At 41.7% G+C, this 24,121-nt stretch overlaps 1 protein-coding gene across 15 annotated transcripts in view; it reads right to left on the reverse strand.

The window, feature by feature from the left end:
• Positions 1-24,121, reverse strand: part of CLASP1 (cytoplasmic linker associated protein 1) — a 268,343-nt gene that overhangs the window by 93,231 nt on the left and 150,991 nt on the right. For 9 of the 15 annotated variants that reach the window (XM_032353910.1, XM_032353909.1, XM_032353908.1 and 6 more), the window contains exons 12-20: positions 23,527-23,672; positions 22,511-22,646; positions 21,429-21,499; positions 17,513-17,572; positions 9,926-10,003; positions 8,769-8,936; positions 8,091-8,140; positions 7,074-7,244; positions 5,219-5,266 (exon numbers count right to left, since the gene is read on the reverse strand). In XM_032353910.1, the coding sequence (XP_032209801.1) occupies positions 5,219-5,266; positions 7,074-7,244; positions 8,091-8,140; positions 8,769-8,936; positions 9,926-10,003; positions 17,513-17,572; positions 21,429-21,499; positions 22,511-22,646; positions 23,527-23,672 (928 nt within the window). Of the gene's footprint in view, positions 1-4,715; positions 4,740-5,218; positions 5,267-7,073; positions 7,245-8,090; positions 8,141-8,768; positions 8,937-9,925; positions 10,004-17,512; positions 17,573-21,428; positions 21,500-22,510; positions 22,647-23,526; positions 23,673-24,121 lie in introns of all 15 variants that reach the window. The other 6 variants (XM_032353912.1, XM_032353914.1, XM_032353916.1 and 3 more) reach the window with 2 other exon arrangements.

Here is a 24,121-nt window from a genome sequence, read left to right on the forward strand (position 1 = left end):
GTTCATGGCTTTTATCCCAGATCAGTGATGTGTTCTCAATGAGGAGGGTGGTCAGTCAGACTACTGAATTCTACATATTGCTAAAAACGCAAGCTTATTTCTTTTAAGCATTTAACTGTAATAATTTCATATTACATAAAAGATGCTGAAGTCTTGAAGGATTAAATGCATTTGTATTCTTTTCCTCTGCTGTTTTCACTCATTATAGATGTAATCACCAATTATGAGCTCACATTTGACGTGTTTTAATCTGTGGGAATCCTGAGGAACCAGATTTGAGTGCCTTCCTTTATATAAGTTCACTGCTCCTGTCTAGCACGCTTGGGGGCTATAAGCCCAGACCACTTTAATTCACCAGGCTGGGGTTTCCCAGACACCACAGATAACGAGAACTAAAACCACAGTTCAGTGAGAAGAGAGCTCAGTTACAAATGAGGCGAGATTGGTTTTTTCCCTCTGGCTAGGACAAAGTTAAGAGATACCATGTCAACCTGAAGATAAAGAGCTTTTGTTCCTAGTCTACCCTTTCATGGATCTATAGCAGTTAGACAATGCCAGCTCAATGCCAACCTTACCTCTGACCTGGGGGGAACACAACGGCTTCTTTCTTCTCTGCCACAGGGACTCACATGAGTCACTAAGACCTCAGGGCACCCTTAAAATCAATTTTGGGGAGTTAAAAGGGTCTCTGTTGTGTTGTAGTCAGATATAGCTTTCTTTTGTAAGGAGAGGGTTTATTAATTTGGTGAACTACTGTAAGTGCCATTATGTTTTTTTTTTTTTTTTCAAAATTTATTTATTTGACAGACAAGAGATCACAAGCAGACAGAGGCAGACAGAGAGAGAGGAAGGGAAGCAGGCTTCCCGCTGAGCAGAGAGCACCATGCGGGGCTTGATCCCAGGACTCTGAGATCATGACCCGATCTGAAGGCTGAGGCTTTAACCCACTGAGCCACCCAGGCGCCCCGCCATTATATGTTTTAAAGAAATGATATAAAATACTCCATGGTCTTTAAGAAAAACAAAATCTACTCAACAAATGCAACAGAGTAAAAATATACTTCAGTTCTATATTATGACCTGTTACTAACATTCATATTCACTCATACTGTGTTACGACAGAGATAGAAAGTAGACATGACAAAAAAAAAAAGGTATATAAGAGAAATAGAAATATGAGGTATTAGAGAACTAACCAACAGGAAAAAAAAAAATTCTGGAGATGGAAAAGCAACAAACATACCCATCCAAAGAAAAGCAGACCCAGAAGAAAACAAAGAGCCGAAAGAGAACAGCCTTTGACTTTCACAGAATGAAGACAGAACATCCATATTGAGTAGCTTTTTAAAAGAGCTCCTGAAGAATTTCTCTCAACCACACCACCATTCTTCTAGAAGAGCCCTCAAAATAGGAAATGAAACCTATGTACCCAGTTTAACCTGTAGGTCTGGTTTTCCTACATTCAATCTAAGGCAATTTTTTAAAAAAATCACTTATCAGACAGCCTCATGTCACTAGGGTTTCTGTCCCCTTATGTTTCGGAATTTCAGGCAATTCTCAATTTAGAGGTTATAAAGATTAAATGGTCTTGTATGTAAATCTCCATTCATCACACTGGAGCCTTTTGGCATACGCATCTGCTTTACAAATTCATGGCTTCAGGGCACAAATAAACCAACCTCTACTCATAGATGGCAATTTTGATAAAACCAAAATCTAAGCAGTCGAACCCTTATAAATTCTGTTACCTACAAGTATCATTCCCCCAAAGGAAATTTTCCTCATGTTTTCTAAAGATAAAACTAAAAGAACCTTAATACTCTTTTACTCTGACAGACACCTATTTTTTTTTCACTGTGAAAAGTCAGTCATTTAAAATTCTGAGCTCTTGGATAAATATGTAGCAATACCAAATGTTTTATGTACCAGTAGAAGTGAATTAAAATCTAAGTTCCTTCCCCTGAAGAGCAGACAAGGCTATATGGTTATCTTGATTTTGTAATCTCAAAACCATCTTTGACTTAATAATGTATGATCATCTATGCTCTGATGTGATCAGTAGGTCATCAGCTCCCATGGGTCACTCAAGCCCAGTAACCCTTCATTTAAAAATTTTGTGTTCCAGGAAAAAAATATGAATAGGGCATTTCCTAAACCATACTAACTAAAAATCCTGAGTATTAGATGGGACTCAAAGCCGAAGCATCCCATCACAGACTTTCCACGAGCAGCAGAACCAACAACATAAATGTGTCCTTCTAAATCCCCCCAAATTACACAAAGATAACCTGGAAATAAACTTTCGTCCACAAGATGAGTTTCTATGGGTTCTTCACAAAAAAGTATTTTCTGACTAGTTGTAAATGTAAACAAGGCTATTTGTTGGGTATGATAAAGAAACTCCCACAGGAGATGTATTTGCTCCATACCTCCACTAATGAAGTGGCCAGAATTCAAATGTGAATTTTGAATTTAGAGCATCCAACAACTGATTCCCAGTCATATCTCTGTCTCCTACTGATGAAAGCACCTGTCTCTTCTGGTCTCAGGAAGTAGACAGGAAAATGCTTCCCAAGCTTATTACTATTAACAAATTTTAAAAAGGCCCATAAGGATTCCAAAACTTCAGACAGGAAACTCAGGACCACATGGTATTTACTCTTTCCTAAGAGTCATGATGTTTCATGCCTTTTTCTAAGAACCGTGTGTGGCTTTTCCAAGCAGGGCTAGGTTTCACCGCCTCACAGCCAGAGTGTGCTAGGTGTGCTGGAGCAGGCAGTCCCCCACACTCTGTCCCTTCCCTCTCGTGGGCACCGAGGGCGGAAGGCCTGATGTCCCGCCCCTGACAGCCTGTGTGCCCCTGGACGCAGGGAACAAGGCTCACCGGCTCCCCTCACTAAGGCTGTCTTCCTGTCTTCCATGGGATTCTGAACCTGATACAACGAAAGGGCCCCATCTCATTTTCCCACCTTCCCTATGGCAAAAACTAGAAAGAGATGCCTCATCCCTGGTCTCTGGCACAGTAATTGGGTAGGCAATCTTCTGACCTTGCTCTGCACTGGTAAGAAAAAAACTGATAAAAAGAAAGAAAGGTGAAAAATTCCCAGCACTGGGGAAAACAGCAGGCTGATTTCAACTCTGTCACATAAGCGTATGAAATTCAAGCATCTGGAAAAAAAAAAACAATCTCCCTCGGACCGTCCTCCCATTCCATCTACATTCCAGAATTCCACACTCCACTCCTCTTTCATCTAGGTTGAAGAAATAATGTAGGATCATTTCTTTGGGAAGGAGAAATGAACAATTACTCGTTATGGGCTAAAAAATGCAGGAAGTCACACCCAGCCCCAAGAGTCTGCTACTCTCATGAAGGAGATCCTCATTGTGACAGGCTTCTTGTCCATTTTTCATTTGGGGAACTTTTCACTTCTCACATTTGTCCACCCCGAAGAATCACCCTGCAGGGCTTACTGAAAATTCAGATTCTACTGTTCCTTCCAAACTTAATCAGGATTTCAGGAGGAAGGACCCAGGACTCTGTTCCTTTAGCAAGCTACAAGTAATTCTTGTGATGAGGTTCAATTCGAAGAACACAGACCTTGAGGTTATGCTCATCCTTTAAAAGAACTCCATTCCTAACTTTTCCTTAAGGAGGTACCCTGAGGAAGTAGTGTATCGATTAAAAGTACCATGAACTGCACGTATAAAGATAGCACCAGTCCACTTTGCAGGCTACCTTTTTAGAACAGCTAAATAATGTATGCAAGTTAACAAGCAGCTTCTAATTGTTAAATCATTACAGTGAGGGTTTGTGGGTCTAAGCCACTGAGGCAGATGAGGTTCCTCTAAATTTCAGTTACTTGAGGCATTATCCTGCTTTCCAGCCAGACTGTGCAAAGGGATAGTCTCGTCTCGTCTAGCATGTGCTAATGAAAGACCTGTACAAACTGATATGATTAGGTCTGAAAGTCAAAAGAGAATGTAAAATCAGGAAGAATTTCTGGAGAATGGCATAAAAAGAAACCACAGTGGATCTGGAGGCGTGTTTTTCTTTCTCCATGCTAGATCCTGTGTATAGCGCCGAACACAGCACATGGAATGCATTTAATACACAGCTGGCAAGCAGAAGAACAAGGGTCGATGGATGAATGGGGTACGTGTCAGGGACACAAATAAAAATGACATCGTATAATTCAGTAGCATCTTTAGGGAAGAGAAAAGCATTGTTTAAAATTTCTGTAAATTACCTGAAACTGTCACCAGCCTTTCACCTAAATAATGACACTGAATTTATTTTCAAAACAGGAAAGGCAAATCCTGAGAGGCCCACAGAAGTACAAAAGTAAAGAGAAAGAAAAAGAGTTACAAAGGGAATGCTTGGGGAGTAACAAAATCTGAGACGAGCAGCCCACGGGACGGCAGCACACAAAGTCTTGGTGATGCTCCTGGCCGGGGTGGGCTGGGCGCCGGAAACCACATATAGCACACGTTGAGTGACAAAATCACCAGAACCATGACAGAACAAGGGAGGAAAGGAGAACTCAGGTCAAGGAAAGGCAAAGAGCCGGGGAAACAGAACGAAGAAGAGTGGGAGGAACGTGCAACGTGTCATGCAGGGACCTCGGTGAGGACGAGTGGGCACCAGGCAACACTCAGTGAGCACAGAGGACAGGTAAAGGCGAGACACACCTCAATCACAGAAACAAACCGCTTACCCTCCGCTTTAGTGGAAGTACCGTCTTTAAGCAAATTAAAAAACAAGGGAAGGGATAACAGGGAACAGTTAGTAACAGTAAAAAAATTAAAAAGCAGAATGTTATTAGCTACTAAAAAAGCAAAAGTACAATTTAAAATAAAACTAAAAAAGAAACAAGTTCAACAGCAAAGCAGATTCTGAAGCGAATAAGTGTGCCTTGTATTAAAATCAGCTTTAGTATAATGTGGCTTTTGGCTTTTGGAAAGCAAAACGAAACATGGCAACCCAGGGTAGCCCCTTGGTTGGTAAGGTGTTGATCTTCTGTTTTAGCCAACCCTCATCCTCTTCAGAGTTTCTTTCTCGTAGAACCAAGTACCAGCAGTGTGAGGGGGAGAAACCAAACACTAAAGTACTGAAGAGTCACCCAAAGAACAGAGGCAAGTAGGAAGCTGACAGAAGCTGGCTCTAGCAATGACGCCTATCCCAACTACACAGAGCAGCAGAAGCTGTACAGCGGGGTACCTGCGTCAAGGCCTACGGACTCCGTATCTTCCCTCACGTGTCTGGACTCTAGAAGTTCGGAAAAGGATTGTCAGCTTCGATGCTACACTTCTGTACAGATGTAACATGCCACCCCAAGTAGTAATCGTAACAATTCCTCAGTAGGATTATGTTAAATTTCTGGGGGTTTTGTTGTTTTGTGGTTCAAAACATGAGGCAAGCAGGGGGAGTCACTCTCTTGGGAGAGAATGGACTATTCCAGTCTTGTGATATGAAGAGCTAAGGCGGGGCTGAAAATTTATCCTCAGGGTTTTAAGAGGTCAATTCTGTATCATCAGGCCAAAAGACCTGAGTGCTGTTACACGTACCGGGGGGAAGTCTACATGGTTCCTATTAAAATATCCCAAATACGCACAGAGAAACAAAGACTACTGAGTACTCTAAAAGATGGGTTTTACTCAAATTTTCAAGCGATGAAACAAATACTGATGACAAACACTCAAGGCAGATCACATGTATTGAAACATGGGGTACATACTCAGAACTGACCGAAAGCAAACAGAGCTACTCTACCCAGGAGAGAGTCATTCTGACTTCCCCCTTACTCCACGACTACCTACCAATCTAACGTCCTAACACTCCGGGGTGATGCCACAGTACTAAAATGCTAGAAAGCAAGAACACTCAGTGGGTTTTTTAATCAAAAGGTACCTGTGTCTGAGGTATCTCCCTAGAGAAAATAAGAATGACTTAACTGACTTGATGTTCCAGAACACAGGCCTTTCTCACTGTAATGGTCCTAGCACAATCTGGTTTTCTTTCACCTTACAGGATAATAGTTTACAAAGGACTTTTATATCCATTCATTGATCCCTCACATGTGTTTGAGCTGGGTGACTATTACCACAACTAATTAGGTGGAGAAACCAGCTTCAGAGACTGCAAGGCCCATTCAAGGCCACCAAGCTAATCAGTGGCAGGCCCGTAATCACCTCTCGGTGCTCTCTCACTCGGCTTCCATGCTCAGAACATTAGTTTCAGAGATGACTTCGAACTGGTTTGTAAACCACATAAGTGATTCAGTCTCAATGTTCCATGAAGCTTAAGCTGTATGTATTCAATTTCCATAAAATGCAAAATAAAACCCATCCAGCAAAGTCCCCAGATTTTGGCTTGAATGATTTTGCTCTAACAAAAATAAAATATAACCAGTGATCAGCCTCACATACGGGTGTTCAGTTGTCTGTGGAAAAACTGACATTCCATTCTGTCAGATATGAACTGTTTTAAAAAAATAGTTTTTTAAAAATCCTTTGGCCATTGTTAAAGTACACTGTCCTCCCAAGGTGACACATGCAAGACCAACCGTGTTCTACGGAATCCACCACATTTCTCTAGAGATGCCCCCTGCTGGGGTCCCTGCACCCCACACCTGTGCCACCCCAGTCATATTCTTAATTTGGGATACACCTAACTACAACAGTCTTTGGTGACTCCCTCACTAATCCCTCTGACTCTGCCCCACCAATGGCACGAGGGGGTAAAAGCCAGTTTGGCAATATGGGAGGTGGTGCAGGTGCTGGCTGGGCTGCCATGAAGGGAGAAGTGAAGCTGAAGGATGTGACACACTGTGTGAGCCCACAGGTACTTACTCGTCACTAAAAGGGACGATGCTCCAGAGAAAGGGAACACTCAACAAAGGGTGGCTGGGAATCAGCAGTAAACACACAGAGCTACTTATACTTAAATATCAGCCCTGGAACAGTAAAATCTCCTCGGTGATTGTGTTTTATAATTTTTTAAATAAATCTGAGCAGGGCTAACTGTAATCTCTAACAGCAGAGCTGCAGGAGGAAGGAGGTGGGAGTCTGCTTACCTAAGGATGCATATGACCCGGGAGGCAAGGCCGCTGCAGAGCTGAAAGGCGTAGCGCCCGAGGCCGAGGACACCTTAGACTTGGCACTGGCTGCTGCATTCACGTCAATATCACTTCGAGACCGCTGGAGGGACCCAGTCGTTGACACGGATTTGGTACTAACTGTAGAAGCTTGAGTGGTAAGGAAGGAAACATCAGTAGGGACTACACTAGAATTGTAAACATGCATTGTTAAAATTTGTTTTGTTCTTCTTAAGTTTTCTTCTTCTTTTTTCTTTTTTTTAAAAGTAAGCTCCCTGCCCAGCATGGAGCCCAACGTGGGGCTTGAATTCACATCCCTAAGATCAAGACCTGAGTTGAAATCAAGAGCTGGGATACTTAACTGAGTCAGAGTAAAGAAGTTAAGCTTCTTTAGCAAGTTTTAACAAAGGCTGGGGTGCATAAGCAATGACATGCTGTTTCTCCTGGTCACTGAAGACAGTTCAGCCAGCGCTGAAGGAAATTCAGTGACCACAACCAACATACCCATTCCATTTGTTTTCTTGTAACCAAAGACTATAAACCCCAAAGCAACGTCCCCTCTTTTTGGTTAATGTGAGGAGTGAGGTAATGAAAAAGCACGCACATCTGGCCAGTCTCTCACCCTGTGCCTGCTTAGGCACCCTGACTCCAATTATCCTCCTGCTCTCGGGGAACATTCTACTCTCCCACCTCTAACAGCCATCACACTGCTGCTGCTGCTGCTCGAGGCGTCACCAGCTGTCCTCACTCTCCTGTCCAGTGACCGGAACAAGTGGAAAGGTCCCAGGGCTGCATTTCTACACATGTTCCTCACCGCTCTGGGCCGCTAGGGCAGCAGAGCTGTGCTGGGCACAACCAGAGCACCAACAGCAGAAGGCTCTGCAAACCTGAAGGGCCCCTGAAAGCAGGGGACTGGCTGCCAGTGGTGGAGCAGCCTCCGCTGCACAGAAACAGAGGCTGCCCCAAGATGGCCATCACCATGGCACTCAGACTTACCTCTAGAGGTGGTGCTTCCAGTAGGACTTCTTTTGGCAGACAGCGGTCGGCTGAAAATAAACGTACATGCATGTTAGTTATTATCAAATGTGCGCTCCGCCGTGTTCACACAAGTATAGTCAACAGCAGGAAACTACCGTAACGAAGGAATTATTTCAGAGTCTTCTGCATTTCTAGGGTAATTGGGACCACAATCTTATAAACCCCTGACGTCAGACAAAGCTTTAACATTCTATTTCAGACTATCTTCCAAACATCTAGAGAGAAGTCCTAACTCAAGACAGAAGTTAGAAATCCAGAGTGAGAACGATAATACATTTACTCACAGATTTCTAACACCCTCCCCCTTTCCAGACTCGTCTCCAAGTGAACACTCATATTCTCCTAGAAGACCCTGTGAATAATTCACTTATTTCACTCCAAGCCTGTCTTCTAGGGCTGCCTTATGAATTTGGCTCAACACTACTTAAACTGCTGAGACCGAGGCCGCCTTTTCCCTACCATTCTCCACAGCATCTTATCTAGGAGCAGAGCCCATCTGAACAAAGGGGGGGACTAGAGCAGGCACGTACACATTAAAAAACAAAAACAAAAAAAACACAGCTGGAATTTGTGTCATGTAGCAAATCCTTCCACACAAACTCTCCCACGAATGAAAAGGACGGCTAAAGTGCTTACTTCAGACTCTCCTGAGAGCTCGAGGATGAGCGGTCGGACTGCGGCAGAGACACGATGCTGTCGGAGTTCTTCAGGTGGGACTGCAGGGCCTTCTGGTAGGAGGACTCGAGGGTGTGGTACAGGTGCTCTGCTTCTCTGCTGAAGTGACTGTGAAAACCCCAGTAGCACCTAGGGGAGACACGCAGTGTGCTACAGTCAGGATTGCACAGGGCTCCCACCGAACTCCGTGGCCCCCCATGCAAGGTGGTCAAGGACTGCGCTCTGTGGTTCAGCGCCCCTAGAAGCAGCACCAGGTGAGGGAGGGTGGACAAAGGCAGCCTGGGATGGACCCTGACCACACTGTACTGGCTCTTCTGACACGGGGCAAGTTCCTGGGCTTCTCTGCATCTCATTCTCCCCTATAAAATGGAAACTAAAGAGCCGGTCGTTATAAAAGCACAGATCACTCACAGCACTCCTCCACACACGGCCCAAGACGGCCTAAGTCTCAGCATCTGACTCCTGGCGTTTATAGTCACAGTGACAAAATTATTCCCGGGAGGCATGGAATGCATGGTCACTGCCTTGTGACCGAAGTGTGACCCGCCTGATGACAGAAGTGCTTTGCAAGTGGCCTGGCAACTGCAAGTCAGCGCTGCAGGAATGCGCTCTGCAGGAATCCCCAGCATCTCAACCCGCCTGCCCCTCACCACCTGCACACCTTCCCTGGCAGCCACCTGAAACCTGCAAAGAGACCGTCACAGGGGAAGGGTCTCTGGGACTGCGATTTTTCCCAGGAAAGCAAAAGGTCCCTTTGGATTATGACCTGGCTCCTAACAGAGCCTCATGAGGAAGAAAATATGCTGAGTGTGCACACAAATGCTTTTCTGATTCACATAATCATTTGTCATAAATTTAAAAATGAGCATGCTGTTGCATCCCTCGGTCCTGTTTATATTCACATACTATCGGTCAGTCTTTCAGGCCTGGGCACCTGAACCTTCTAAACAAAAATGCAGAGAAATAGCATGGCATGGCCTTTTGAGGTCATATTTCAAAGTCACCATCAATGAAACATATTCATGCAATTTAATGAGTTTTTAATAACACAATCTAAATAACACCTTAAACTTAAAAAGAGTGAATTTAAACACAAGTGGTGTACAGTTAACACTTACTTTCTGGCTTCTATCCTTGCTTCAGAATCCGCATCATGTATTCCCTTCTTTATTGTTTCGGCTAATACTGATATATGTCTAGACATTCAGAAGAGAAAGCAGTAACAATCATTAACATGTAGTCTTATGTGGATGAAAACAAGTGTGAGAACTTCAGACTGGCACTTGTGCCCAGTGAGTCAACCAACACGCAGCTGAGAAATCTGAGCTCCCTTCCCCGCCACTCTCCTAACTTCTACCTCTGTCCCAGGGTCCCCCTGCCCTCCACCAGCTGCCCCCACCTAAGTACCCCAAGTTTTTAAGATAATGGCTGAGTCTTCTTACTTCATACTTATTTAGCTCAACTTTTTAGCAACCCAAGGAACAAGGCTACAAGGCTCTACCTTTCCATGGCGGGGAGTAGTTTCTAAGGAAGTTATGAGGTAATAATCATCAGAATGCTGCAGAGGCTACCTGCATCACATTTCTGTAACTAAACATAATGGTTTTTTTTAAGTTCTGCTATGCAACATGAACAAATTTATAAAATCATGTCACAATTTTATAAATAGCTGTTCTCTTTAGTTTATGTTCTGCCCTGGTTGAGAGCAAGTTATTAAAGTGTCTCTTTGAATGTTTAACAGATTTTTAAGAAAAGAGAGAAGGCTGCAATGAGTTAGTCTCACAGAACAAAGAGTAAGTTACCATCTTATGGCCCGCTCAGTCTTTGCCTCATTCCGTCATTCAGTAACAGTTTAGCGTGTACCCGCTAAGAGGCAGATGTTGAGTGAGGAGGGGAATGGATAAATACACAAGGCTATGTGTGAGTTCTTAACACATGACTGTTCTACTCGTGTCCTCACATTAAACCCCCCTTCCATTTTCCACCTCTAAATTCCAAAATTATCACCAAATAAAGAGGATACAATAACCAAGAGATAAAAGAATGCATGACTATCTTGTAGATTCGAGGTATTTGCAGATGAAAATTTTACCTCCAGGAGGAATGGCTTTGTGTACTCTCTGCCCCCTGCAGTATGGAATGGGACTCCCAAAAGTACTTCGTTAAAATGTCACTAATAAAATGATTAGTATGCTGTACAGCTTCTCAGAATATGTAACATTCAAAACTGGGTGGCACACCACCATCATCTAGCTCTCCAATTTTAACTCACCAGGAGTAATAGGCACCTCTAATTCAAAAGAACTAAAAACGGCAAAGAATGAATCTTTAAATTAAGAGACATCCTTCAAGAATTCTGCCACAATCCTACCTTTCACCATGATGATGTGAAACGTACCAACACCGACCTAAATAAAGAGAAAACTGCTGACTTTCTGATACCGGGAGATCAAAAAGAACTGTGAGATGAGTGAAACTCCTTTAAGGATCTAAGAGTTATAGCTGGCCTGCCAAGAGCAGCTTGGAACATCTTCCTGGTTGGAATGGACGAATGTCGGGCGCCAGGATAAGAGTCGAGAATTAATTGTGGATGACTTCGGGTGAAGATGGCAGAGTAGGAGGCCCCTAAACTCATCTCCTCCCACAGATACAACTAGGTATCACCTGCATCAGTGTAAATGACCCAGAAATATCTGAAGATTAGCAGACCAGACTCTGCACACCTAAATGTAGAAAAGGCCACACTGAAGAAGGCAGGGAGCACACAGATGGGGTTGGGAGCTAAACAAGCCCACAAACTTTCTATAGGAGAGAGAAATACTGGGGACACACAGAGGGGAGAGGATCAAACCCTCACACCAAGCACCCCAGGCATGGGGAACCCACATGAATACCAGAAGGGCATAATTTTGTGAGGTCTTACAATCAGCAGGGCTTAACACTTTAAAACTTTAAAATCTGTAGGAGGGAAATAGGAAACTGAGTCCCCATGCTTAAAGAACACAACAAACAACCCTTTGGAGATACTGTAATAGAAGCAGCACTTGGAAAAACACCTGCGGTATACACAAGGGAGCTTTCTTTACTCACATCAGAGCATGAGCCAGAGGGGTGGGGATTCTGGGGAAACTTCACCAGGGACAAAGGAGCTGGTGGACACCATTTCCCTGCTCCACCCTCTGCCCAGACACATGAACACCTGTAGGAACAAGCTCCATGCCAACACTTTCCACCTCGCTTGGTAACAGTATGCCTGCCTTCTCCTGCGGACATAACCCCTCAGGCCAGGCCTTGGATCCAGGTTTCCACCAGAGCAGACCCACGCAAAACTTGCTAACACTGCCTGCACTGTGGGTCCCTCTCCTCTCTAACAGATCCTTGGCCGAAGCACATCCAAACCAGTGCCACAGGCTTGGCAAGGAATGAGCAGCCCTAGCTGGGATGGACTGGCCCCTCTGCAAAGTGACCCCTGACTTGGGGGTTGGGGGAGATAACCACCCACCCCAGCCAGATCCAGACAGCAGCTCTAACTGTAGGCACCACCTACCAACGAAACCTTCTCAGGGCATAGCAGAAAGAAAGTCCCAGCAGTCTGGTGCTACTGCATCTCTGGCAAATGCCTGATGTGAATGTGACTCAAGCCCAGGACGGCCCAGACTGGCCCCCTAACAACACGGGTACCCAATGCTGCCCACAACAGGCAGAGCCACTGCGGATGACTGGACTGAACGAAAAAGTGGTTCAGCCACAACAGCAGGGCACATGCAACTCACATGGAGACCCCCCCTGCAAGTGCCAGTTTGGGTGAACAGGGGACACCGCCCTGCAGGGCACTACGGACCTCTTCTTCATAAGGCAGGAGGCAGAGCAGACTTTCCTAACACACAGAAACAGACACAGAGTTAGACAAAGTGAGAAGAAAGAGGAATATTTCCCCAGTGTAAGAAAAGGAAAAAATCAGAGCAAGAGACCCAAGCAAAATGGAGATAAACAATATGCTTGATTGAGAATTCGAAGGAATGATCATAAAGATACTCACTGGACTTTAAAAAAATTGTGGAGGACCCCAGTAAGAACCTTAATAAAGAGACAGAAAACATTTAAAAAAGCCAATCAGAGATGAAGAACTCCGTAACTAAATTAAAAATACCATAGATGGAATAAACAATAGACTAGAGAATAGAATGGATCAGCAACTGGAGGACAGAATAATGGGAAGCAATCAAACTGAAGAGGAGAAAGGAAAAAAAATAACAAAAAATGAAAACAGACTTAGGGAATTCAGCAACACCATCAAGCACAGTAACACTTGCTATATGTTATACGTTATCCCAGGGGAGAAAGGAGAGAAAGGGGGGCAGAAAATTTACTTGAAGAATAGCTGAAAACTTCCCAAATCTGGGGAAGAAAACAGAAATCCAGATCCAGGAGACACTGAGAGCTCCCAACAAAAACAACACAAGGAGGTCCACACCAAGACACAGTAATTAAAATAGCAAAACATAGTGATAAAGAGAGAATTTTAAAAGCAGTAAAAGAAAATAGTTACATAGAAAGGAAACTCCTTAAGGCTATCAGCTGATTTTTCAGAAACTTTATGGCCAGAGGGGAGTAGCATGATGTATTCAAAGTGCTGGGGGTGGGAGGGAACCCTTTAGCCAAGAATATTCTCTTTCCTCTTCTGAAAGATAGCCTTGATGGATAAAGAGTTTTCCAGACAAATCAAAGTTAAAGAAATTCATAACCCCAAAACCAGCCCTATATGTTAAAGTGGGCTCACTAAGTGGAAAGGAAAGGCCATAAGCAGGAGTAAGAAAAGGAGGAAGCATAAAAGCAGTAAAATTAAGTATAGCTATAAAAATCAGTCAAAGGATTCACAAGTTAAAAGGATATAAAGTATGACACCATATACCTAAACTGTGGAAAGAGATGAATAAATAATGGGTTCAAACTTAAGCAACCATCAACTTTAGATGCCATATGCATAAAATGGCAGATGTAAATTAAAAACCAGTAATACATATACAAAAAAGAGAGAGAGAGAGAGAGAGAGAAAGAAAACCAAGTATACCACTAAAGAAAGTCAGCAAACCATGAGAGAAGAGAGCTAGAACGGAAAGGAACAGAGAAGAACCACATAAACAACTGTAAAACAAATAACAAGATGGCAGTAAGTACCTACCTATCAGTAACTACTCTGAATGTAAATGGACTGAGCCCTCCAATCCAACGACACAGGATAACAGAATGGATAAAAACCAAGACCCATTTATATGCTGCCTACAGGAGACTCAGAGCTAAAGACACAACATACATATTGATAGTGAAGGGGCAGAAGAGCATCTACCATGCAAATGGAAGTGAGAAGAAAGCCGGAACAGCAACACTTATAAAAGAGAAAATAGGACTTTCAAACAGTATACAATCTGGGGCACGTGGGCGGCTCAGTCAGTTAAGCATCTGACTCTTGGGTTTTGGTCAGGTCATGATCTCAGGGTTGTGGGATTGAGCCTCACATCAGACACTGTGCTGAGCATGAAACCTGCTTGCGATTCTCTCTCCCTCTCTCCCTGTACTACCCCCACTCGCACTCTCTTTCTAAATAAATAATCTTTCAAAACAAAACAAAACAAAAGGCAGTATACAATCATAAGGGGACTAATCCAACAAGAAGATGTAACAACTGTAAATGTTCATGGACCCAATGGGAGCATCCCAATATATAAAACAGCTAATAAGAAACAAAGACAAGTAATCGATAGTAATATAATAACAAGGGACTTTAACAACCCATTTACATCAATGGATAGATCATCCAAAGAGAAAACCAACAAGGCAACAGTGACTTTTAATATCATATTGAACCAGAAGGCTCTAACAGATATATTCAGAACATTGCATTCTAACATAACAAAATACACATTTTTTTCCAAGTGCATACACAACATTCTCCAGAATATACCACATATTAGGCCACAAAACAAGTCTCAATGAATTGAAAAAGATCAAACTCCTACTATGACTAGGCATCTTTTCCAACCATAACATTATGAAATCAGAAATCAACCACAATAAAAATTGGGAAAGACTGCAAATAAATGGAAGTTATATAACATGCTCCTAAACAATGAGTGGGTCAAACACAAAATCAAAGAGGAAATAAAAAAAATACATGGAGACAAATGAAAATGAAAATACAACAGTCCAGAATCTTTGGGCTGCAGTAAAAGCTGGTCTAGGAAAGAAGTTTTTAGAACATGGGCGCCTGGGTGGCTCAGTGGGTTAAGCCGCTGCCTTCGGCTCAGGTCATGATCTCAGGGTCCTGGGATTGAGTCCCGCATCGGGCTCTCTGCTCAGCAGGGAGCCTGCTTCCTCCTCTCTCTCTGCCTGCCTCTCTGCCTACTTGTGTTCTCTGTCAAATAAATAAATAAAATCTTTAAAAAAAAAAAAAAAAAAAAGAATATAGGTCTACCTCAAGAAGCAAGAAAAAATAGGCAGAGGGAGAAAGAGACTCCCCACTGAAGCAGGACCCAGGACTCTGAGATCACAACCTCAGCCGAAGGCAGATGCTTAACCAACTGAGCCACCCAGGCGCCCCAAGAACAAATATTGTTAAAATGTCCACACTACCCAAAGCAATCTCGATGTTTAATGCAATCCCTATCAAAATATCAACACAGCATTTTTCACAGAACTAGAACAAATAATCTTAAAATTTGTACGGAACCACAAAATCCCCGAATAAGCAGAGTAATCTTGAAAAAGAACAACTAAACTAGAGGTATCACAATTCCAGATTTCGAGATACTACATAAAGCTGTATTACTCAAAACAGTGTGGTACTGGCACAAAAATTATCACATAGATCAATGCACAATAGAGAGCCCAGAAAAAATTCCATGATCATGTGGTCAATTAATCTTCGACAAAGGAGGCAAGAATACACAACAGGAAGAGACAGTCTCTTCAACAAATGGTGCTGGGAAAACTGGTCAGCTACATGCAAAAGAATGAAACTGGACCAATTCCTCACAGCATACACAAAAATAAACCCAAAACGGATTAAGGACTAGGGAATCCGGGTGACTTAGTCAGTTAAGCTCAGGTCATGATCTCAGGGTTGTGAGACAGAGCCCCATGTCAGACTTCACACTAAGCATGGAGCCTGCTTAAGATTTTCTTTCTCATTCTCTCTCTCTCCCTATTCCTCTTCACCTCTCCCTCTCCCCTGTGTGTGTGCATGTCTCTCTCTCTCTCTCCCTCTTGAAAAAAAGAAAAACATCCAAAAAATGGATTAAGGACCTAAATAGGAGACCTGGAACCATAAAAATTCTAGAAGAGAACACAGGCAATAACTGTTGGCATTGGCTGTAACAACATATTTCTAGATGTCTCTTGAAGCAAGGTAAACAAAAGCAAAAATCAACTCTTGGGTAATATCAAAATAAAAAGCTTCTGCATACAAAGGAAACTGTCAACAAAATCGAAAGACAATCTACCAAATGGGAGATGATATTTACAAGTGACATATTCAATAAAAGCTTAGTATTCAAAATATATAAAGAACTGCTACAGCTCAAATACCCTCCCAAAAAAGAATAATCCAATTAAAAAATGGAGAGAAGATGTGAACAGACATTTCTCCAAAACAGACATTCAGATGGCCAAAAGACACATAAAAAGAAGCTCAACATCACTCATCAACAAGGAAATGAAAATCAAAACCACAATGAGATACCACTTTACACCTGTCAGAATGGCTAAAATCAAAAACACAAGAAACAACAGGTGTTAGCAAGGATGTGAAGAAATAGGAATGCTCATGCACCGTTGGTGGGAATGCAAACTGTGCAGCCACTGCAGAAAACAATATGAAGGTTCCTCAAAACATTAAAAAACAAAAATACCATACAATCTAGTAATTCCACTACTGGATATTTACCCAAAAGCTATACAAACACTAATTCAAATAGATGCATACACCCCTATATTTATTGCTGCATTATTTAGAATAGTCAAATTATGGAAGCGATGAATGGATAAAGAAGATGTCGAATAGATACACAATGGAGTATTACTCAGCCATAAAAACAAATGAAATCTTCCCATTTGCAACAACAGGGATGGAGCTAGAGCGTATTATGCTAAGTGAAATGTCAGTCACAGAAAGATAAATACCGTATGATTTTACTCATACATGGACTTTAAGATACAAAGAAAATGGTCAACTAAAAAACAGACTCTTAACTACAGAGAACAAACTGATGGTTACTAAAGGGAAGGGGCATGGGTGGGGATGGGTAAAACAGGTGAAAGGGATTAAGAATTCACTTACTGAGTGAATTAGTCAGATGAGCACTGACTAATGTACAGACTTACTAAATCACTATGCTTTACACCTAAAATAACATGGCAGGTTATCTATATTGGAGTTAAAAACTAATTTAAAGAAAAGGTTAATCGCAGCTTTTAGCTGACATGGTGTACATCTGTCCACATCTCTAGGCACACTAAAACTGCAATCAATGAAATTCACTAAACATTTCTGCCAATATTATGAGCCTCACGAAGTAACAGATGTAGTCGTGCAAACAAATGCTTAGACTCCTTCCATTCTTATAAAAAGCAGGTTGGGCCATTTGTCAAGGCATTAAATCTCAAAATTCATTTCAGAGAGGAAATAAACCTGCAAATCAAATGCTTACCGTTCCAGTGAATGTGTCTGCCACTCTTGTAAAAGTAAATCTAAAAATTCAAAACAGCGCCTAAAAAGTGTAAAGGAAACATAGGTAACTCAGTCATTTTTATGTTAGTGAAAACAAAAGCTTTTTTTTAATTCCCACACTACTTTTTAGACCTGGTAAATTTCTTCTAATTATTAGGATTCAAAAAATGGAATATACAGTTGGAATCAGCATTGACTAAAAACCCAAGCAAGTAAAAGTAATTTAGCAACTATGGTGATCAGAAAAGAAAAATTATATAGATTATTTTATATATATATATATATATATATATAAAATATATATATATATATACACACACACACACAATTTTATATGTATTATATATGTAATTATATAGATATAAGAGGATATAAAATTTCCCCTCAAATCAGAAACTGGAGCTTCGTGGCAACATTACTGAAAGGGCCTATTGCTGTCCTTTGTTTTTATACTACCTCAAATAATATGTTAAAATAGGACATACATGAGCAAAAAAGATCAGCGCATATTATTACAGAACCAGGGAATTGGTCTTTGCACTAATTTCACAGAATGCCTTGTGCAAAAAAGGGGGAAAAAAGTCCTGAAAAACAAAGTGCTTTCCAAATTTTCCCAAGAAGATCCTAGGTAGTGCTTAAAACAGATTTTTCTCTAACTACTCCTCTAATTCCCTCTTCAATCTTTCAACCTCCTTTCTTGTCAAGCCGTTTCACTTTTGTAATCTTTCTTGGCCTGATTTGTGCGGTGAAACAATTCTGGTCTCATCTCCTTTGGATTACATCACCACTTCGAGTTCTACCTCTTTATAACTTTCCAGAAGTCCAGGCTGTTTATCCTTGTGGCAGTAAATCTTCATAGTCTTAGAAACTTACTCAAGGAAACAAACCAGAGGGTAATTTTTCTCTAATGACCAGACTTGCATTCCCATGGTCCTCCCAATTCAAAACCTCATAATCCATATAATTAATTACTCAATAAATCTTTAATAAACCCTAACCCTACCCTAGATGGTACGGATAACAATGGGAACCAAGACATACACCATCAAGCAAGACACACAAGGAACAGTTCCCATGTGCCAGAAATACAAGGGGGCTCTTCTTAGAAACACACAGGAGAGCTATCCAACCCAGTCCTAGGACTGGCAACAGTGTGCACGTGTGCCCGTGCGTTGAGTGTTGGCTGTGAAACAGACTTTCTCCAAGGAGAGACACTGACCCACACCCACACTCTCTCCTCTGTCATTCTCCCCACCCAGCCTCAACCGAGGCCGTGTTTATTCTACCTTCTTCCTCATGTCATTTCCTGGGCTGATTTTTGTCTTTTTTTCTTTTTTTAGAAATATGTGCGCTTTGTTTGTTTATCTATCTCTTAGTGAATAAAGCCATCTTCGGTGCTAATTCTGGTGCTAATTCGGTGCTTGTTCAAAAATATGCCCTGTAAGTTAGGTTTTATTTTCTACTTTTTAGACGAACATACAAAGAAGCAGTATCAATACTGGCATTGTTTAACACATCAATATTTAAACACATCAGGTTAGAACTTGTCTCTTTACCTACTCCTACTCATCATTCAAAATGCAACTCAGTTTTCAACTTGTCTATGAAGCATCGTAGGAATATATTAGCTGGTTTTAATCACTGCTCTCTGAATTTCTAAATTCCCAATACAGGTATTATAATTCACTCTTACGTTGCTTTGCATGATTGTTTTTTAATCTCCCCATCTAAACGATCAACTTCTCAAAGACAGAGAGACTGTGCAGTCCAGTTCTTACAAATTCTACAAAGCAGAGGTAGGTACTGGCTGAGTACATCAGAGCCAGAGCACTGCCTGGGTGCCACTGCCCTCTTTGGTTCTCTTTACCTCTCTGAAGGTACTTCTTCCAGCATCAAGATGCATGGTTCTGACCGAGGCAGACCCTGACTAATATAAGAAGAGCAATCTGAAAGGGACTCAGAAAGGGGTGAAAGGGGTGACATTTCTCTTGCCATAGTGAATGCAAGTTACCAGTCATTTAGCACCAGAAGCCAGAACTGTTAAATTCTGGGGACTGAATGGTGTTGCCCCAAAATTTGTATGTTGAAGCCCAACTGCCCAATAGGAGGGTATTTGGAGATGGGGCCTTCAGTAGGTAATTAGATTCACATGAGGTCATGAAAATGGGGCTGTAATGATGGGGCTGGTGCCCCTCTAAGAAGAAACCCCTGAGAGCATGCTCTTTGTGTCTCTATCTCTGCCCTGTGAAGACACAGTGAGAAGGCAGCCACCTGCAGATGACCCTCAATAGAATTCAACCATGCTGAACTCAACCACACTGGTACCCTCATCTCAGACTTCCAGCCCCAGAACTGTGAGAAAATCCATTTCTGTTGTTTAAGCCACCCAGTGTGTGGTATTTTGTTATGGCAGCCAGAGCTGACTAATACACTAAACATCCTGTAACATTCTACAGGATGTAGAACAGAGGAACTCGGCCTAATACACTCTTAATTTCTCTTGGAAAACCTAAAACGATAGTGACAATAGCGGCGGCAGCAGCAAAATCTAATAATGAGTGTCACTTATTAAGGTCGCACAAAGTGTCAAACCCCACTATCCAATGACTGGGCCCACGGAACAGCTCTGCCTCTGTGGAAGTACTCTCATTCCAAGCAGGTCAGATTAGCCAGTGGGAAGAGTTAATGCTTCGGCTGCAGTCTGCCAGGTTCTGAAGTTCACTACCGTCCCTCTCCCCTGCTGAGCTCACACACTCATCTCAGGAAGCAGCAGCGAAACTGGAGGTAAAGGCAGACCACATTCCTCAGAGACATACAAGCAAGCCGTTAGATATTAAGCTTTTTTTTCCAGTGAAAGGTGCCAATTCCTTCCTTCCTAGTTTTATAAAGGTGGAGACTCCCCTTTCTCCTTCGTGACTTCCACAGAGCTGTGAGTAAGATGGATGGAGGCTGCCTCAGGAGTAACAGGCATCCCTACCTGTGGAAACATGGCGGGACCTAGGGGACATGCCAGGAAAGGAGGGCAACGGTGGGCAGCGACTGTACGCTGTGCTCCAAGCTTAGAGTGAAGGGCTCTTTCACTGGGCTGGGATCAGATAACAAACTCCAGGAATGTGAGCAGGAGGCTGCTGTCCAAGCCAGCCATTAACTTACCCTATATTACCTGATATGGTCCACCAAGCAGCTTCAACAGTGTTCACCAATCCCCTTAAAATCTACACTAAACTATTCTAACTTTTCTTAGGAAGAGAGGGCACAGACTTTGTAACAGACTCTCAAGAACTACAGATTCCAGTGAGCAGAGGTCTTATTCCTCGCCTGTGATCTAGGGATGCTCATCTGGACCAGGGAACAAAGACCTAGCTAGTTAACCAGGTGGTATCTCCTGGTACATGGTGTTGGGTCAGGATTCAGAACCCCAGAAATCACTGTTGGAAGCTGGAAATAACAAACATCACCTACTACCGACAGTAATATTAAATAGATGCCATTAATTTTTATAATGTTCTTTTTCTTGCATGCAGTTACTGCTTTCATTCAGAGAAGGGTACACCAATGATTTAGAGAGACTGAGAAAAAATGTACACCACCCCCTTCCATTAACTCACATACACACAGACACACATTCTTTGTCTCCCGCCCTTCTCTTGCACACACGCGCGCTCTCTCTCTCTCTCACACACACAACACACACATATACACACGAATAATAGAGGCTGTCCAAATTTATCTTTCAGACTATTCAGATCATGATCCCTCAATCCAAACTATTTATTACAATGATCTGAAATAAAATTGAACATTTCAAACATGAATGTTTCCATGGAGGCAAATTTGGAATTTGTTTTGGTTTTTAAACCATTCAAAAATAATGAGGACGCTGTTTAAAAATTTACCTTCTAACTGCGACAGACTTAGAGGTACAGTTGCTTGTTATGACAGGTATTAGCCTAGGGATGTGTGTGTGCTGCAGAAAAGAACAAAAACAGAGGTGAACACTTGGAAATACAAAAATAAAATAAAACTAAGACAACCACCACACTTCCTTATTAAACTACCTAAAGCACATGTATTTAGATTAGAATTTCACTGGATATTGCCAAAGGCGATAACAACATTACAGAACCTCAACAGACCACCCAATGACATATAAATAGCTCTAACAACAGAACAAACCATTGGTGGGAAGTCTAAATTATCTGGCAGTAGAGATCTAAGGGAGTTCAAAAGGAATCTGCAGACCGATGTGTTTTGATACAGTTTCAATGGGAATGTCCAACAATGGCTTTGGATTTAATATTTCAAGTAGGCAGTGCAAATAATAGGGACTAAAAATAACACAAGTAAGTGACCCACAATAACCAGAAATATTCCAGAAAGATTTTAGCATCATCAAGTCCCAGTTTCAAGGGCTGCCTCTGGGCAAAAGAGACTTCAAGGTGGAGAGGAGGTCATGTGGCGTCTATTCATTTTAAGCTCTTGTGAACTATTAAGTTTTACTGAAAACTTGTACATAAATTACTTGGATAATTATTTAAACTTAAATAAATGAGTGTTTAGAACACTGAAAGGAATCTTTTGTTCATCAGCTTAAACACAATTAAATAAAAACTTTAGGTGAATAACAAAGCCACAAGCACAAATACCTAAAATGGAATGACTGGAAATTAAGGAGTACAATCTGGAGACCTAAAGAACTGGGTACAAACCGAAGCAGATACAGATGTTCAAATGTTTAAAGTCAATGACGAGTAAATGATCAACATATCAGTAAGCATACACCATATCCATAATTCACATTATGAAATGTAAAAGGCTCATATAGGATCTAATTAAGGAGAGGGAGAGGCTGATTTGTATCTGCAACATGATTCCAACTACTTATAATCATACTAATGAAAAGTGCCTCTAATAAGGCTTATCAACCACCCATGTTTACTACTTGCTTACTCTATGTATGGCCCCCAAATATACTTACCCGAATGATTAACCTAACAGCTACAACACCAGAAGTGGCCATAATTTTGGCACTATTTGGAATTAAATTAAAGATAGTTGGCATAATGGCTTCAGCTCCATGGTCAAACTTATTTCCCAGAACTGATGACAGATGCCTACAATGAGAAATGAAAACTGCACTGTAGTTGTATTTCTTGCAAACACTGAAGCATATAAGCCTCTTAACATCGCAGGGCTTTCATTTAAAGTTACTGAGAGACAAAAAGCAAAGGTCTGAGTCAGATACTTTCAAAATATTTCCAATGTGCACACAGTGGACTTGGCAAAGAGCCACCGCCCCAAGAGTTTGTGGTTTTTATTTTTTAAATAAATCATTTCCAACACATTAATCTTAAAATAGCAAAAGACAAATTGATCATATACTAATAAAATATAAATATGAAAGACCCCCCCCACCCTTTTCTTCCTTTTGCCCCATTAGAAGCCTTTAGTACATGATATACATGCTTCCACATCTGATACTTAACAGCGGCAGCATCTGCTTCCTGTTGCTGCTTTGCTGTTCGGACACACTTTCTAACACAGAAGCTCCAGCTTCAAATGCTGATAACAGGTTTCGCTAGGGTAAAATTCTACTGGAGCATATGCCTTGGCTTTAACTTCATAGCTACAGTGCTCTTCTAGAAACAAAGAAAAATTCTGATAATCCTGCTATATCCAGACAGCAGAATCAAGGAAAAGCTGAGAAAGAGAAGTTTGTAAAATTTCTTTTTTCTGTATTATTAGTAATAACTGCTCCAAGTTTAAAATGGAGGCTTCAGAGCTAAGTCACGGAGTACCACTGAAACTCTCGTCACACTTTCTGTCATTAGGCAGGAAGCACTGTAACAGTATAAAAGTACCAACAGCAGCATAAATGGGACAGGTCAGAAGGCACATTAGAGAGACCTGCTAGGCATTTGCCACAGACCATCCCAGAAGCGCTGCAACAAGGCTAATTTAGGATGTGTGAGAATCAAGCATGGTAGTCCTTACCCCAAGGTGATACAAGCCTCCCGCACTACCTGAGACCGCAGGTCCTTAGCAGAGAGTTTAAAGGCTCCATCCAAAAGACGCAAATGTTGAAAGAAGTTATCATACTCAGCAGCACCAGCCAAAAGTAAAGATCTTATCTTTTTTAGCTGATGGGACAGAGAAAATTCAGAGACACACAAAGCAATTCTTCAAACAGTATATACAAAACAACAGAAGCCATCAAATATGAGCAATCAACATGAAAGTTCATTGATATCAGAAGCTCTCCAGAAGAACTGAGCCAATTCAATATCAGCTACCATACTGCATAAATCTACGTATCACAAAAAGAACGGATTATTTTTATATGCAGTACCTTAAAATTCTGCAAAATGTATTTTTTAACTGAAAACAAATTTGTGTCTTTATAGGTTCCGTGCTAATGATAAAACAACAAAAGCCTTCATTTTAACTCCTCCCCTAAATCTTATCTTCCCCAACAACTGACTCTGACATTTGTTTAAGGAGTCAAAGGAGGAAGCCATCCTGTCATCATTTGTACAGTGTCCTCCACTGCGGCATTCCTGAAAGGCTAATCTGAGTTTGAGTGGAATAC

This window comes from Mustela erminea, chromosome 8, assembly GCF_009829155.1.
Source record: "Mustela erminea isolate mMusErm1 chromosome 8, mMusErm1.Pri, whole genome shotgun sequence".
Lineage (NCBI taxonomy): Eukaryota > Metazoa > Chordata > Mammalia > Carnivora > Mustelidae > Mustela > Mustela erminea.